The following is a 16,220-nucleotide window of genomic DNA, read 5'->3' on the forward strand; positions in this document are numbered from 1 at the left end:
AAAATCTTAGCTTCTTGGTCACACCAACCACATTTTCAGAGCTCAGTAGCCACATGTGGCTGGGACAGCAGATATGAAGCCATTTCCATTATCACAGGGGAAAGCACTGATCGCCCTGGGAAATTATCTTCCAACTCATCTAAAATTGTGAAACCTCTTTCTCTGTCAGTTGTCTTCTCTTTGCCACTATGGAAAGAAGATGGAAACTTCTGAACCCCCCACTGTATTTAATTAAAGACAAAACAGCCCTCACTATCTCCATTTCTTCAGATGCATCTTCTTGAATAGAACTTTGGCAACAACAAAACTGGAGGGTAATACCAAAGAATGCTGATTTCTGCATCACGTTATCTTTCTCTGTGTTCCATCATCCTTCTGTTTTCATATTATTTTAGTCTTCGTGGCAAAGCTGAGAATCCTTAATGATGAACTTTGAAATGTTTTTAGGATGATAAAATAGCAAAATGTTCCAAGATTTAAAAAACTAAATAAAATCACTAAGATGAATGTATCTTAGATTTATATATGGGTTAAATGGACTCACATGATCACTGTAAGACAGGATAAATTTTATTCTATTTTTAAAATACATGTATCTTTGTTCTTTGGAAGACCTCTAATAAAGAACAAAAGTCAGGATATATTAATCTTTAAAATTGTTGCAGCTGTTCAAAAAAGAAACTCAAAAACTAAAATTGGATCCAGTCAACCCAGATAATATAGTCTGAAAACTCATGAAACTTACGAAACTTTTGCTCGAAGTACAATGGTAACTGCAGAAAAGCAGCAATTATTTAATCATTCCCCACAACAATATGGAATGTCCTCCGAGGACCAAACACACTCCAGGTGGTGGCCCAGGTTGTGGGTTTTATTTGGGGTGATGACAGCGTTTGGGAACTAGAACGAGGTGGTGGTTGCACAACATGGTGACTGTACTTAATGCCACTGAATTGCTTATTTTTAAATGGTTACTCTTATGTGAAGTTCACCTCGATTTTTAAAAATGCACATTCAAAGTCTTTTCCCTTCTAACACCCTTGGAGGGGACCTTAGAAGCTTATTAGAGTGCAGACGAGCCCAGGGTGTTGCCAGGGGGCCTGCCCTGGTCAGCTCTGCTGGCCGTGTGGATGTCCTGCGCCTTCAGGGATGAGGCGACAGGCGTCTGCCCATCTGTTAATGACCTGGGCAGTGATGTCAGCACCCTGGAGAGAAGTTGAAGACATTTAGATGTGGATCCAGCCGATTCTCCTGGAGTAAGACTGGACATTCTCCAGCCTCCAGCTGTGAGCAGGGAAGTCACAGGCTGGCCTCCTCCCCTTCCACTCCCCGAGAGGTTACTGTCACAGCCCATCCTTCTTTTTCTTTTTTTTTTTCTTTTTTCTTTTTTTTTTTTTTTTGAGACGGAGTCTCGCTCTGTGCCCAGGCTGGAGTGCAGTGGCGCCATCTCGGCTCACCGCAAGCTCCACCTCCCAGGTTTACGCCATTCTCCTGCCTCAGCCTCCTGAGTAGCTGGGACTACAGGCGCCGCCACCACACCCGGCTGATTTTTTATATTTTTAGTAGAGACGGGGTTTCACCGTGTTAGCCAGGATGGTCTCAATCTCCTGACCTTGTGATCCACCCGCCTTGGCCTCCCAAAGTGCTGGGATTACAGGCGTGGGCCACCGCGCCCGGCCCAGCCCATCCTTCTTAGTGATCTGGTTCTCTCATTCCACCGCTAAGCACCAGGCTTGGTGTTCCTGATGAGGCCTCATCCCTCCTCAGTGAGCCCCTGACTCAGGGGAGACATGCAGCATCGAGCTGCTCTCACGGGGCTGGGTGCAGGTGGTCTCTGAGCCCAACTTATGGGGGCAGAGGGGGACTCATGCCCTTCAGGCTCCCCACGTGTCCTTGTCCCCGCACCTCCCGCTGGGTACCCTACCACCCTCCCTGCCTTCCTCTCCACCACCAGGACACCCCTTGGGGCTCTGGCCATTCAGCTCCTGCTAGGCTCTGGAGGTGGCCAGGCCTGGCTTTCCTTGGCCCAAAGTGTCTGTGTGTGACGCTGCTTTTCCTTCTAGGCAGCTGTAAAGGCAGGTGTCTGTCTGTCCTGACCATTCAGTGCCCATGAACAGTGGAGAAAGGCTGGAAGTAGGGGCTGGCACCTGCCTTAGCCGTCCTCTGTCCATCAGAGGTGGTGCTAGGTGAGGCAGGGAGTCCACCAGGCAGACCAAGCACTGAGGTGGATGAAAGGGCATTTGCTGCTGGGGGTTACCTCCAGGTGGTAGCCCCTCACCCTAGGCTGGCTCAGCACCCGTGCCTGGCGCTACAGCTGACACTGCCCCCAAGCCCTGAGTGCAGCCCCACACTGGGGCCAGGTTGGTCTGGGGGATGGGCAGGCCTGACAAGTGACCGATTGCCTGTGTGCTGAGAAGAGAGGTCAGGGCAGCTGAGTTCACTCTTGGGAGCTGACCGTGCCTGCGCCCTACCCGAGGGGAGGAACACTTGTCTCTTACAGCCAGGCAGAACCTGCTCTGATTCACTGCTGAGCCCGAAGGACGAGGGTGCCAGACCCACAGACTCGCTCTGTTGGGGCAACTCCCTTGGGTTAGACCGCAGGCTCCAGTCATGCTGTGCATCTCCATCTGGCACAGAAAGCTGTGCAGTCAAATTTAGCATCCAAAATCACAACACAACTTAGCAAAGGAAAAGCCAGGACTAGCAGGTGATATGGGGTCTGCCAGGTGGTGTCCGGAGGCCTGGAGTGAACATGAAGACGATGTTGTCAGGGCAGGGTAACCTGTGGCCATCTCAGAAGATTGCCTGCCTGCCCAGCATTCAGAGGACAGGTTTCTGTTCTTTCTCTAGAATTTTTGATGTTCTAAACAGGAACATACTTAAAAAAAAAAAAAACTGACTAACAGTTAGAATGGAAGATTCAAGTATAAATCCATATTTTCTTCAGGAGGTACTTCTTGACCAGTTTGTCTCTCTAGACTTGACTGGCTGTCTCTGTCAGGGGGCCGGCCCTGCTGTGTAACCACATTGCCGCACACTGATGCAAGTTCTTTTGAGGCAGGTGCAGCCTGGCATCAACTCTGAGCTCAAGGGTGCCAGGGCCAGGCCTGCAGGTCCCTGGCCTTTCCCTCTTGGTTGCCAGGTGGCTTCGTGTCCCCTGCCATTAGGTTGGTGTTCCAGGCAGGAGGGAAGAAACAAGAAATAAGTGGTGATGCCAATCTCTGGCGCCCCCTGGTTGGCATCTGCTTACCTCTCATTGGTCAGTTGGCATCACACAGCCATCTAGTTCCAAGAGAGTCTTAGAAATGTAGTTTTTCCGATTCGGGTATAAAAATAACTTTTTAGATAGTATTTTTCTCTTCATAGATTTGAAATTTTGTTGCCGAGAATCTTCCAATGCAACACTGCAACAATGGCAGCATTGTCCAGGCTGGGGAGCGGGAGGGTGGGGATGGTGCCACGGAGAGGAGGGTGTCTCTGGCCCCTCCTCTGGGCTGACCCAGACCTGCCGAGGTGGCTTCTCACTGAAGAAATGAGCCCAGGGGTTCAGTCTATTTCTCCTTGGTATAGCTCGGTTGGGAAGCTCTCAGCTACCAGGTACTGGAAAGAAGCCTGTCTTATTTTAGGAAACAACTTCAACCACAATAAAAGTGCATTATCTCCCAAGATGAGGCAGAAGTCGGCCTACGGTGACACAGAGATCTGAGTCCTTTCCCACCATCTGCTCTGCCAGCTTTGGCTCCTCCCCTTGTGTGTCCCCAAGGAGGCTGCTTCTACTCCAGGTGTCGTGTGCAGGCACCAGGGGACTGGAGGCAGTGAGGGCCCCTTTGCTCTTTGCTCTTGTCCTCCTGGACGCTCCTAGCAGCTCCCTTCCACGTGTCCATTTGCAGACAGGCATTGGCAAGGGGCCTGGTCGTGCGCATCCAGCACAGCCACTGCATGGCAGAGGAGGGGTGGGCTGCTGGAGAGGATGGGAAGGAAGTCCAGCAACGTCTGCCCGTGGGCCACGCTCTCTTTTCCTTAGTGTGGGGTTCCTGCATTTACAGAGCAATGCAGGTTTAATGCTGAAATCTCAGAATGTATAAAAAGACAAAAGAAAAAACAAACATTAAGAACTCACCTATAACCCAGTCACTCAGAGATAATCATGATAATATGATGTATCCAGCTCCAACTGGACACGTACATCCAGGGAGTAAACCTCACAGGCTGGAAGCTGGAGGTCACTGCAGTGCTGCTGACTCACATGGGCTTCTAAAATGGGAAAGATTTTAAAACATTGCCTCTGACACTGGCATCATTCGTACAGACTGTTCCATGATGCCAGGCAGCTTCCTCATTGCATCTCAGTGAGTCCGTAAGTAACTCTGAAGACTCGCAAGGTGGAGGCTACAGTTCCAAGATTCCTTAAATCCACGTTGTGACACAACCGGTATGGTCACTGGACGTTCGTGTTTTTCCTGACTCTTGATAATTTATTGATTTTCTTCAGTGGCCAAGACAGAACTGAAAATTATTATTAGGCCTATTTTGCAGACCACACCGAAATTCTTTAAGAGGACAAGAAGAAATCCTTTGCTGAATCAAGCAGAACTGAGTGTTGTAGGAACCCCTGCATCCCTGACTCCTGGGCTGGAAGGTCCAGCGTCCCAGCTCTCAGGCCAGTGGTAGCCGCTGGTGGAGTTCTGAAAACAGTCCGTACAGAGAAAGCTCTCTATCCTTTCTGAGCACACATTTAAGCTGAATATCTAAAGTATCTGGTAGTACCACCGAACACTTGCTGCCATTTCTAATGTACTGAATATTCTAAAGTAATAAAAATAAAGAGTAAGAAAAAATGCCTCATCGGATCATTGTCATAGTGGTGAAAGTTTGTAAGCAGTATCACCCCTTCATTTGTATAAAGCTATTATTTTAAATCACATTTAATTTGCATTGTTTTAAATTGTGATGAGTCTTTGATTTGTTTTTAATTTACCGTGAGCTGGAGTCCACATGTGACCCACAGATGCTGCGAGTGTGGATGCTGGTCCAGGCAGCACGTTCCTCAAGGGAAGGGGTGTGGCTTGTTCATCTTGGAAACCCCAGTTCAGTGCCTGGAACTTGGGAAGCACAGAATAACCACTGGAAGAACTGAGGTGTGTTTTAGTCAGCTCTGGCTGCTATAACAGAAATCCCACAGACCTGGGGGGAGTGGACAACAGAAATTTATTTCTCATAGTTCTGGAGGCCAGAAGTCTCCGATAAAGGTGCCAACGGGTTCAGCTCCTGGTGAGGGCTGTCTTCATGGACTGGCCGCCTTCTTGTTCTGTCCTCACACAGCAGAGTTCATTTCTCTCATGTCTCTTCTTCCAAGGGCCCTAATCCCGTTCATGAAGCTCCACCCTCATGATCTGATTACCTCCCTAAGGCCCCACCTCCTGACACCGTTACCTTGAGCATTAGGGCATCAGCATGTGATCATGAGGTGGGCACAGATTTCAGTCCACAGCACTGTGCGTTCATTTTTAAAGTCCTGAACTTCTCGAAGGTTCAAGGGAGGGAGGACGTGAAATTTCACCCACGGATCTGCAGTTAGAGCTTCCGTACCTCCTTCCTCTCTTGGTGAAGTTCTCACCTGACCTGTGGGAAGCTTATAATCAAAGGCCTGGCCACCCTGAGGTGGTTAATATCTGCAAGAATGATGTGTGGGGTGTGGCGAGAAGCAGGAGCGTATCCATAACCACGTATGAGAAAACGCAGTATCTCTACAATAGGAGCAAAAGAGGGTGACTGGGAGCCATCCAGCCACCACGGCCAAGCTTCCATCACAGAGTCCATCTTAGGCAGGTAGGAGATAGAGAACCTGTGTGCAAAATTCAGTGTGTCTGGAGGGCACAGCCGCCACTGGCTGAGGCTTTTTCCCATTTACACCCAGGGCTGCAGTCTTTGTTTATTCAGCGCAGACGTGGGGGCTAGAGCAGGGATTGGCTGTGGCTGCGGGGCGGTGGTGTGCTGCAACTGGCTTGAACCAGCTCTCTAGAATCAACTGTTATATTTTCAGGAATTTTGCAAGTCAATGGTTAAATCACATAGACATACAGTTAAATATATATTGGGGCATTTCTGGAGAATCCCGCTGTGTCAGGAGAGTGGCTGCAGAGAAGGCACCTCATTTGGGTCTCTCCAGGCAAAAGGCTGTCGGCTCCTGCCTCTGTCTCCCTGCATCAACGTTAAAGAGCCCAGAGAACGTCGAGGCCCTGCCAGCCTGGACCCCTCAGTCGGGGCAAAGTCAGGAGGGACCCACCTCACATCCCCAACCCCATCCTAGCCCTTGGCAGGACCCCAGGCCTCTGTCCGCAGGTGTGTGTCGGACTCAGTATGTTGCTCGCCTGAGACCCCATCCCTCCTTCCCTCCCACACTCATGGCTTCTTCTCCACTGACAGCCAGACCCAGGACCCCTGCCACCCCTCACCACAGGGCTCTTAGCATCCCCATCCCAGTTCCCACTCCCAGTTTCCCCAGCCCCTGAACCTAGGACCCTCATCAGCAAATCCCCCACCGCCTTCACCTTTTCTGAGCTTTGCCTGCGCCTTCGAGCTCAAGGGGGCCGGGCTCTGCCCTGAGCACAGAGCACAGCTGCTGAGGGGCGGCAAGGGAGGTGAGCTTTCCCTGAGAGGAAGTAGATCCACAGCAGGGCAGTTAGTATTATTGTCAGCAAAAGGAACAGTGATATCCTTCTAAGAAGTTGAGAGCATCTGCACACTGACACTGAGACACAGGGCAAATGGCTTTCCTGCAGAGCAGAGCCAGCGGGTGCCAGGAGATGCACTGTGTCCTGAAATGCCATTTGCTAACTGCCAGTCTCAGCCTCCCCACTAGCCAGGTCGCTGCTCCTGGCCACCTCCCTCGAGTGCTGGCATTCTCTGGGCTGCTGGGTTATTTCTTCCTGTGAGGAGCAAAGCTAACAAGTTGGAGGTGGGTGGAGATGAGGGTCTCTTCAGGTGGCCTCACTAAGAGTAGAAACGTGAGAGCAGAAACATGCAGACCTGCGGACTGAGCGACAAAGGCATCAGAGGACAGACTGGACATGGTTTGTTCACTCTGAAGAACTCGCCTTTTTGGAGCCAAACATGTCAGGCTCAGTTCCTCTTGCTCAGCCCGTGGTCACGCAGTCCAAGGCTGCTGTGGCCTCCTGCCCCCACTGGGACACGCACACTGGTGCCTGCTTTTCCGTATCCCTCAGGTGGTGCCTAATTTGTTCCTGGAGATGTGCATGTAGTAGATATTTAGGGTCTGGAGTGGGAGAAACTATATTTAGGAAAACCTAAATCTATGGCTTATCACTCTCTACATGTGAACTTAAGTGTTTGATCATTTCTAAGGGGACATTCTTCTAATATGTCATGTGAAGGCTTTGCATCCTTAAACAGAACATGCTGGAATAATCTGTCTTAGTGAGTCAGGCCCAAACAGTGAACAGACCAGGTGGCCACCCTCATCCCTGCCCCTGCTGCTCCCCGTTACCTGTGCATTGCTTCTTCTGACCCACTGTAACTGGAAATCACTGAAACAAACGGGGTCTTTCTGTGTGTAAAGTTGACCTAAATGGGCCTTGAACCAAGATCTGTGTATGCCGTGGGAATATTCTCCAGCATCTTCTGATTTTGTATGTTCCGGCCATGTGCGTGTCAACAGGATCCTTCTCCCCAACCCTCGAAGTCACCTCTCCTAGTGCCATTTTCCTATCTAGGCCCCAGAGGGTCAGTAAATGGGACAGATACGTGCAGCTGCTTCTGGGGAGCATCTCCCTGCCCCCACCCACTTACAGCAAGCAAGACAGGGGCCGTGTGTCAACAGCTTCATAACTAAATTGCTGGCTAGGCGCAGTGGCTCACACCTATGACCCCAGCACTCTGAGAGGCCAAGGCGGAAGGATCACTTGAGCCCAGGAGTTCAAGACCAGCCTGGGCAATGTGGCAAAATCCCATCTCTACAAAAAATACAAACGCATTAGCCAGGTGTGGTGGCACACGCCTGTAGTCCCAGCTACTGGGGAGGCTGAGGTGTGAGGATCACTCGAGCCCAAGAGATAGAGGCTGCAGTGAGCCATGATTGCACCACTGCACTCCAGCCTGAGTGACAGAATGGTCAAAAAAAAAAAAAAAAAAAAAAAACTAAAACTAAATTGTTAACCCATGTTCATCTGACCTATACTCACCATAGTCTGGTGATCCCATTGCCCCCTTTCTTTGTAACTTGGCATTACATAATATATGTATATATATTTTTTGAGACAGAGTCTCACTCTGTCGCCCAGGCTGGAGTGAGTGGCATGACCTCGGCTCACTGCAAGCTCCGCCTCCCGGGTTCATGCCATTCTCCTGCTTCAGCCTCCAGAGTAGCTGGGACTACAGGTACCCACTACCACGACCGGCTTTTTTTTTTTTTTTTTTTTTTTTTTGTATTTTTAGTAGAGACGGGGTTTGACCGTGTTAGCCAGGATGGTCTCAATCTCCTGACTTCATGATCCGCCCGCCTCGCCTAGCCGGCATTAATTAACGTTTACACCAACGTAATTTACTCTTCGTGAGAAAGAATTGCCGTCTATTGAACATTTTCTATGAGCCAGACTTTTTATTCAGTTATTTCACTCAGTGAGTTTTCATCATCTCCCAGCATAGACAAGATAAAAGAGGTTCAGTGGAGTCAAGGGCTCTCTGAAGGGGGAACAGCAGTGAGACCGAGCCAGGACCGAACCTGCACCTGCTGCACTGGGCGGAGCCTCTTTCCGTTTGGAATGAGGTAGTTTGAAGCCATGAGCTTGAGCTGGAGGAGTCTGGATGGTCCATCACTTGGGTCTCAGGCTTCCTGGGCCTCGTTATCTTGTAGAAAATGTAGATGAGGAGATTCTTTTAGAGCGATGGCGGGGGGGGGAAAAACACGTTGTCACATCTTGTCACCAAAGACAGAGACCACCAGCTGAACAGGAACCCACTGCTCCTATTCCTTTGGGAACTGCAGTGGATGAACAGCTGGGCTGCCCTGTCCGGTGAATGAGCACATGAATGCTCAGTGTGGCAAAGGAAGCACAGGAGCCTAAGAAGAGGTGGAACATTGCCGTTGGGGTGATGGTTCTGGATCTGAGGAGAGGAAGGTCCTGTTTCTCAGAATATCAGTGTGAGGCTGATCTTGGATTGAATTCCTTCCCCAGCCCCCTCCTCCCCTTTCTCCCACCTTTTTTCTTCCCTGACAACCAGCCAGGGCTCCAGCCGCAGCTGACCCAGGGCCACTCCAGGACATGGAAGTGGAAATGCTCCCGGTTTCCACTGGGCTCTGTGATGACAGAGCAGGGTGCTTGTTTGTTGTAAGTTACTAAACAGTAAAATGACTCAGACTTCTTTGCACAAATGACTCTTACCTGATTTCAAGCCAGCCTCAGCAGTTTCTCTCAGCTGTTTTGTCTTTGATGTTGGCTTGGACAAGCATAAGCAGCTCCAATACCCCTTGGATTTCTTTCTAAGAATCAGAGACGGATCACTTACTAAGTATTTTTGTGTGTGGCCATACACTACTTTTCTTAAATAGAACTTTGTCAACAAGATTAAATATCTGTTTTGCTTATTTCACTTTGATCTTTGGATCTTTTTTCTTATCTAGGACTTATGGAGAGTTATACATTATTACGGATACACAGTTCAGTTGCCCACTTCTTAAAAGAGGAAAACAGGCTTGAAGCATCCTTCAGGGGAGTTCTGCTCTTGTAGGGGACTTTACCCCTAGCATTTTTTGTTTTTGTTTTGTTTTTTGAGACAGAGTCTTGCTCTGTCGCCCAGGCTGGAGGGCAGTGGCGCGACCTTGGCTCACTGCAAGCCCCGCCTCCCAGGTTCAAGCGTTCTCCTGACTCAGCCTCCTGATTAGCTGGGATTACAGGCACGTGCCACCACGCCTGGCTAATTTTTGTATTTTTAGTAGAGACAAGGTTTCACCCTGTTGGCCAGGCTGGTCTCGAACTCCTGACCTCGTGATCCACCCGCCTCGGCCTCCCAAAGCGCGGGATTACAGGCGTGAGCCACTGCGCCTGGCCTCCCCTAGCATTTAAGTGGAATGTGAAGAAAATATTTGGGGGCCTGAGTGAAATATCAGCTTAATGAAAAGCCGGAAAACAAATAGTAGTTTGTCTATTTGTCAAATTTCAAATGCTTTTCCTTCATGAAGTTTAGGAGGTAAAAAAAAAATCATTTGGCAAAGCGTTAAGTTTATGGACAAAGAGAAATCTGACCATTTTTTGGCTGAGAGAGACCAAAAGTGAATAACAAAGGAAAAACAAGGGTAGAGAGGAGTTTTCCCATGGGTAACCTGTTCTTTTCCTCTTTTGGGAAGCTTGTATTAGAAGGGGTAATACATGCTATACACAAAATGATAATAAAATGATGCCTGAATTAGTGGGTATTTTGAGCCTTAAATCCCTTTATTACAAAAATTCCTTCAGAATTTAGGGAATCAGACAGCCAATCATAAGAAGGTTAGAAAGCAGTACTCACCCGGTCCCCTTGGTCCCGCCTGTGACAGGGAGGATGATGCCCCGATGGCCATGCTTCGCACTTCACTGCCGAGTCCCTGTGATAACCAGAAAGCCACTGTTTCCAATGACTTTTAACAAGCTTACTAGTGCGTCTTTGCCACGAGCCTTCCCTAATGACTTTTGCGATGCAGTTAATGGTGCTGTTTTCTGTGTAACTGAGGACTTGATTAGATGAAAATGTCTGCTATCCGGGCTTGTTTTTCATGCTGAACATCTTATCCCCAAGTTATGCACATTACGGTTAAATAGGATTTTTTAGATGAGCTTTCTTTCTTGTTTTTTAATCTTCAACTTAGAAGCAAATAGATCCACCAATATCGCTGATAATTTTGTGGGGAAGTATTTCCTGAGTATGCACTGGAATGTCATTCACTGTCAAGCAAACTATACAATTATTTCTTTTTCTTTTTTTTTTTTGAGACAGAGTCTCACTTTGTCGCCCAGGCTGGAGTGCAGTGGTGCAATCTTGGCTCACTGCAAGCTCCGCCTCCCGGGTTCCTGCCATTCTCCTGCCTCAGCCTCCCGAGTAGCTGGGACTATGGGCGCACGCCACCTCGCCCGCCTAATTTTTTTTGTATTTTCAGTAAAGACGGGGTTTCACCGTGTTAGCCAGGATGGTCTTGATCTCCTGACCTCGTGATCCACCCACCTCAGCCTCCCAAAGTGCTGGGATTACAGGCCTGAGCCACCGCACCCAGCTTGTTTCTTTACTAGTGATAAATTTTGCTTACCCAGCTAAATATTCCTCAGACTTGTACAAACTTATTCATGCTTAAAGTAACATTTAGAAATGTGAAATGGCAAAGACCTCTTGGCTTATTTTTCAGGCCAGAACCCTCTAGGTATGATTTGTATATAGAAAAGAGCTGTGAGCACCTGTGGGGGCCACATTCCCTTCATTTGTACAGAAATAGAGTTTGGAATTCCTTGGATTATGGAACAGAGGATGAGGACAGAGGAAAAACTGGATGCTTACTTAGGGACCCAGGGCCCTGTACCTTGTTCCATAAGCTCCTCCTTCCCTTGTTAGTCCTTTGTCTGTGACCCCACAACCAAAGCCCTGTTGACTTGCTTGTATACAAATGTGATGATGCCCCCGGCCCCGGGCAGCACCTGGAGGAAGGTCCAGGAGGCGCACCTGCCTATCTGCATCGCTGCCCTTGCTGAATACCCCTGGGCCTTTGACTTTGCTTCAGGTGCTGGAGACACAGGAGGGAACAAAACCTTATCGGCACAACAGTTACATCCAAGTGGAAGACACAGCCCCTGTGTCAGGAGACAAGTGTACAATATAAAACAGGGTAAAGCCTCTGAGGGGGGAAAATAGGGCAAGAGGCGAGAACAGCAGACACTGCTGATGAGGCCATTCTGAAGGTATCTGAGCAACAAGGAAGTGACAGAGAAGCCACGTGAAAAATGGCAAGAGGGGACTTCCAGGAAGAGAAAACAGCACCTGCAAAGCTCCTAGCAAAGAACAGGAAGGGCCTGTCTTTTCTGGGAACAGCTAGGAGTCAGAAGGAGGCTGTGTGACTGGCATGGCCAGGTTGGTGGGAGCTGGGCAGTTTCAGGAGAAAACATGGCATCAGGAAAAGGCCAGCTTCCCAGGCTCCCTTGCACCAGTGTGGTCATGTGACGGGGTTCTGACCAATAGGCTATTGGCAAAGGAGTCAGGGGGCAGCTTCCTTGAGAGAGATGGTGCCACCCTTTCTTCTGCAGATCCCTCCTCCTGGGAGCAGAAGGGGTGAGGCCTTGAGGCTGAGTCCAGGAAGGCAGAGGATGAGCTCCAAGGAGCTGGTCCCATGGAGCCTCATGGGACAGGGCTGCACACATCTCCGACTGCACTATTCTGATACAGTATGAGCATGAGATATGCTTTTATCTTGTAAGCTATTGTTATTTGGGGAATTTTAGTTACAAAAAAGTGAATCTTAACTAATGGTCATGGTCAGGACATAAGATTTTTGTGTATATGAGGCCATTGGAGGGTTTTGTGCATATATGAGGCCTTTGGAGCAGAAGGGTGATATTATATGTTATATAATTTTTCAGAAATGTCATGCACACTTCTGTTCAGGGAATTGATTACACGGGGCAGAAGTCGAAGTAGGAAGGTCAGCAAGAGTTGATAATGTCTCAGACCAGGATGGTAGTGGTAGAGGTGGTGAAACAGGTAAGGGTCTGGATCTGCAATTTTTTTGTAACAGGTCATGTCATTCACTTACACCTGATCTGATAGATAAGGCAAAAATGAAATCATCATACACCAAGTCAGTGTTAATGGCAGTGACTTTAATGCTAAGGGAGTCGAAGGAGGTGCAGCAAATTTTCCTCAGGAGAAATAGCAAGGGCACCTCAGAGGAAGCAGAATTTGAACTGAATTAATATTTTGCCTGTAGAGAAGCCACAGTAAGAACAGCTCAGACAAAAGTTAAAATGGGGCTCTTTTCCCAGCTAGAGGAGGTAAGTGTTCAATCAGATGTGACTGCTCTTACTGGAACCTTGGAAGAACTCAAGGTGCCAGTACACAGAGTGACACTGGCTATCCTGAAACTGAGAACCAGGGTCACCTGGATTCTCCTTTTCATCCCTGTGGGATGGCACATGTTCACAATAACACCATTTTTCTTTCTCAGCAACCCTAAAGGACAACAATGCAGGCTGCTCAGCTGACCCACCCATGAACCCAGGAAGAAGTGAACAGACCTTTCCACAAGTCAATGTAGATTTGTTTTCTGAAGGGGACTTGCTTCTTCAGGTACTGTACAATATTGACCATCTCTACTCCATGTCAGTGGTTATAACTATAACAGAATCAGGCCTCGGAGTTTTCTAGAAAATATTTTGCTTCAACTTTTGCTCAATATATATTTAATTATCATGTTAAATTTCTGGTTGAATCGAGTACTCTATATCTAATTTTCCATTTTTGGACAAATCTCTACTCATGGTGCAATGTGGGTGGGGTAGGAAGAGTCAGAATACATGGGGTAGGAAGAGTCAGAAACTCTAGATATCAGTCCCTGATGGTCACCTGCTAGTAGAGTGGTAGTCACTACCTCCCCAAAAGTGATACTCCATCTTCTCTATACACCTCAGGGGCTGTGAGACTCAGATGTAGGAATATATGTGAAAATCATGCTGTAAGCCATCATGTCCTGAGTCATGAAACAACTGTACAAAGGAAGAATTGTGTGTAGATGAAAAACATTACTATACCATATTTCATTTTTACTACTTTGAGCATTTGAAACATTTCTTTCTCTTTAATTTTGTATCTAAATACGATATATTCCTGCTACCTCACCAAGGAATCCACATTCTGGGTGTCATAAAAATAGCAGATTTTTTACCTTACACACCAGAAGTATGAAACTTCAGCAGACAGTCCACAAAGAACATACATAACCACTGGTTGATTGGTCATCCCCTGTGAACTCCCTCAAGGATTATGATTAGAAGCAGGTGGGTCTCTTCTTTAGGTAAGAGAAGGTGGCATGAAAGAACACTCCATCTTCATTTATCTGGTTACGGCTTATTTATCTATTGGCAAATCATTAGGCTCTTCTCTGGCTGCGGGTTTAGTCTCAGCATACTCTGTCTCAAAAGTCTGTAGTTTCAGGTGCCCAACCACAAGGTGAGGGATCTTTTTAAAAACTCAAAAGAGATCTGCTACAAAGACCCTGTCAACGTGTTAGTATATGTTAAGATATCTGAGCATAGGTTATATTGTTCTCTTCACTTTTTTGTAAGTTTGAAATCTTTTGTATTTCTCCTTTAAAATAGAAATTTAACATGACAAGATCTCTTGAAATGGAATTCCTAAGAATTATTTAGAATTAGTTTGTTTGGCTGAAAATTCCCAATAGGGCTTCTGTATTAATCTGGATTCTCCAGAGTAACAGAACCAATAAGATGTGTGTGTTTGCGTGTGTAGAAAGAGAGAGATAAATTTTAAGGAATTGGATCATGTGATTGTGGGATAAGTCCAAAATTTGCAGGAGAGGTCAGCAGCCTGGAGACCCAGCGCAGAGTTGATGCTTCAGTCTTAAGTCGAAAAGCTGTCTGGAGGCAGAATTTTTCTTCTTTGGGGGATCTCAATCTGTTTCTCTTAAGGGATTCAATTGATTGATTGGATTTGACCCACCAGCATTATAAAGGCGAATCTGTTTTACTCAAAGTTTGCTTATTTAAATGTTTCAATGTGTCCCCCAAAATCCATGTTGAAAATTAATCCCATTGTGCTGATATTAAGAGGTGGGGACCTTTGGGGAGTAATTAAGACATGAGAGCTCTGCCCTCGTGAATGGATTAGTGCCTTATAAAAGGGATGGAGGAACAGGCTGAGGCCCTTTTTGCCCTTCTGCCTTCTGCCATATGAACACACAGCATTAGTCCCCTCTGGAGACACACAGCATCAGCCCCCTCTGGAGACACACAGCATCCATCCCCTCTGGAGACGCACAGCATCGGCCCCCTCTGGAGACGCACAGCATCGGCCCCCTCTGGAGACGCACAGCATCGGCCCCCTCTGGAGACGCACAGCATCGGCCCCCTCTGGAGACGCACAGCATCGGCCCCCTCTGGAGACGCACAGCATCGGTCCCCTCTGGAGACGCACAGCATCGGTCCCCTCTGGAGACGCACAGCATCGGTCCCCTCTGGAGACGCACAGCATCGGTCCCCTCTGGAGACGCACAGCATCGGTCCCCTCTGGAGACGCACAGCATCGGTCCCCTCTGGAGACGCACAGCATCGGTCCCCTCTGGAGACGCACAGCATCGGTCCCCTCTGGAGACGCACAGCATCGGTCCCCTCTGGAGACGCACAGCATCGGTCCCCTCTGGAGACGCACAGCATCGGTCCCCTCTGGAGACGCACAGCATCGGTCTCCTCTGGAGACGCACAGCATCGGTCCCCTCTGGAGACGCACAGCATCGGTCTCCTCTGGAGGATGCAGCAACAAGGCATCATTTTGGAAGCAGGGAATGGGGCCCTCACCAGACACTGAACCTCCCAGTGCTTTGATCTTGAACTTCTCTGACTCTATAACTATGACAAACAAATTTATATTATTTATAAATTACCCAGTCATAGGTATTTCGTTATAGCAATACAGATGGACTAAGACACAAATAAATTTATAATATTTATAAATTACCCAGTCGTAGGTATTTCGTTATAGCAATACAGATGGACTAAGACAAATGTCAATCAAAAAATACCTTTGCAGAAACATCTAGACTAATATTTGATCACACATTTGGACATCACAGTCCAACCAAATTGACACATAAAATTAACCATCACAGCTTTATATTTAGGTGTTTCCTAAGTGGCTGTTAACAAGAATTAGTTTCAGTTGCTAGAGTCAAAAATCTTGTTTAAACTGATAAAGAAATATTCAACTTCGTTTTGTGGGAACACATTCAGATATTTAGGATTTAAAATCAAATCGAATTTAAATTATTCTATTTTTTCTAAAAGTACATCGGACACAGATACTGTGAACAAAGACCAGACATAAAGTATAAAGGAATTTTAAAAAACAGAAAAAATATGAATGATTTGCAATCCAAATAGAATATCTATTGCTGTTCTATTTGTTTGGTTGTAATAATGATATGGAGGCCGGCACAGCGGCTCAAACCTGTAATC

The 16,220-nt window shown here is 47.5% G+C and overlaps 2 protein-coding genes across 7 annotated transcripts in view; both read left to right on the top strand.

The window, feature by feature from the left end:
• LOC126950951 (protein trachealess-like) overlaps positions 1–16,220 on the top strand; it is a 41,635-nt gene that overhangs the window by 16,728 nt on the left and 8,687 nt on the right. The window contains exon 4 of the mRNA XM_050784863.1: positions 13,199–13,320. Within this exon, the coding sequence (XP_050640820.1) occupies positions 13,199–13,320 (122 nt within the window). The remainder of the gene's footprint in view (positions 1–13,198; positions 13,321–16,220) is intronic.
• S100B (S100 calcium binding protein B) overlaps positions 1–16,220 on the top strand; it is a 153,482-nt gene that overhangs the window by 3,593 nt on the left and 133,669 nt on the right. Inside the window, exon 1 of one of the 6 annotated variants that reach the window (XM_050784356.1) lies at positions 1,860–1,863. The exons of 1 other annotated variant lie outside the window; for it this stretch is intronic. The gene's annotated coding sequence lies outside the window, so the exon portion shown is untranslated. Of the gene's footprint in view, positions 1–1,859; positions 1,864–2,369; positions 2,374–5,186; positions 5,191–5,950; positions 5,955–8,911; positions 8,916–16,220 lie in introns of those variants that run through there. 4 more of the 6 variants (XM_050784370.1, XM_050784372.1, XM_050784369.1 and 1 more) reach the window with 4 other exon arrangements.

This window comes from Macaca thibetana, chromosome 3 (assembly GCF_024542745.1).
Source record: "Macaca thibetana thibetana isolate TM-01 chromosome 3, ASM2454274v1, whole genome shotgun sequence".
NCBI classification, from domain to species: domain Eukaryota; kingdom Metazoa; phylum Chordata; class Mammalia; order Primates; family Cercopithecidae; genus Macaca; species Macaca thibetana.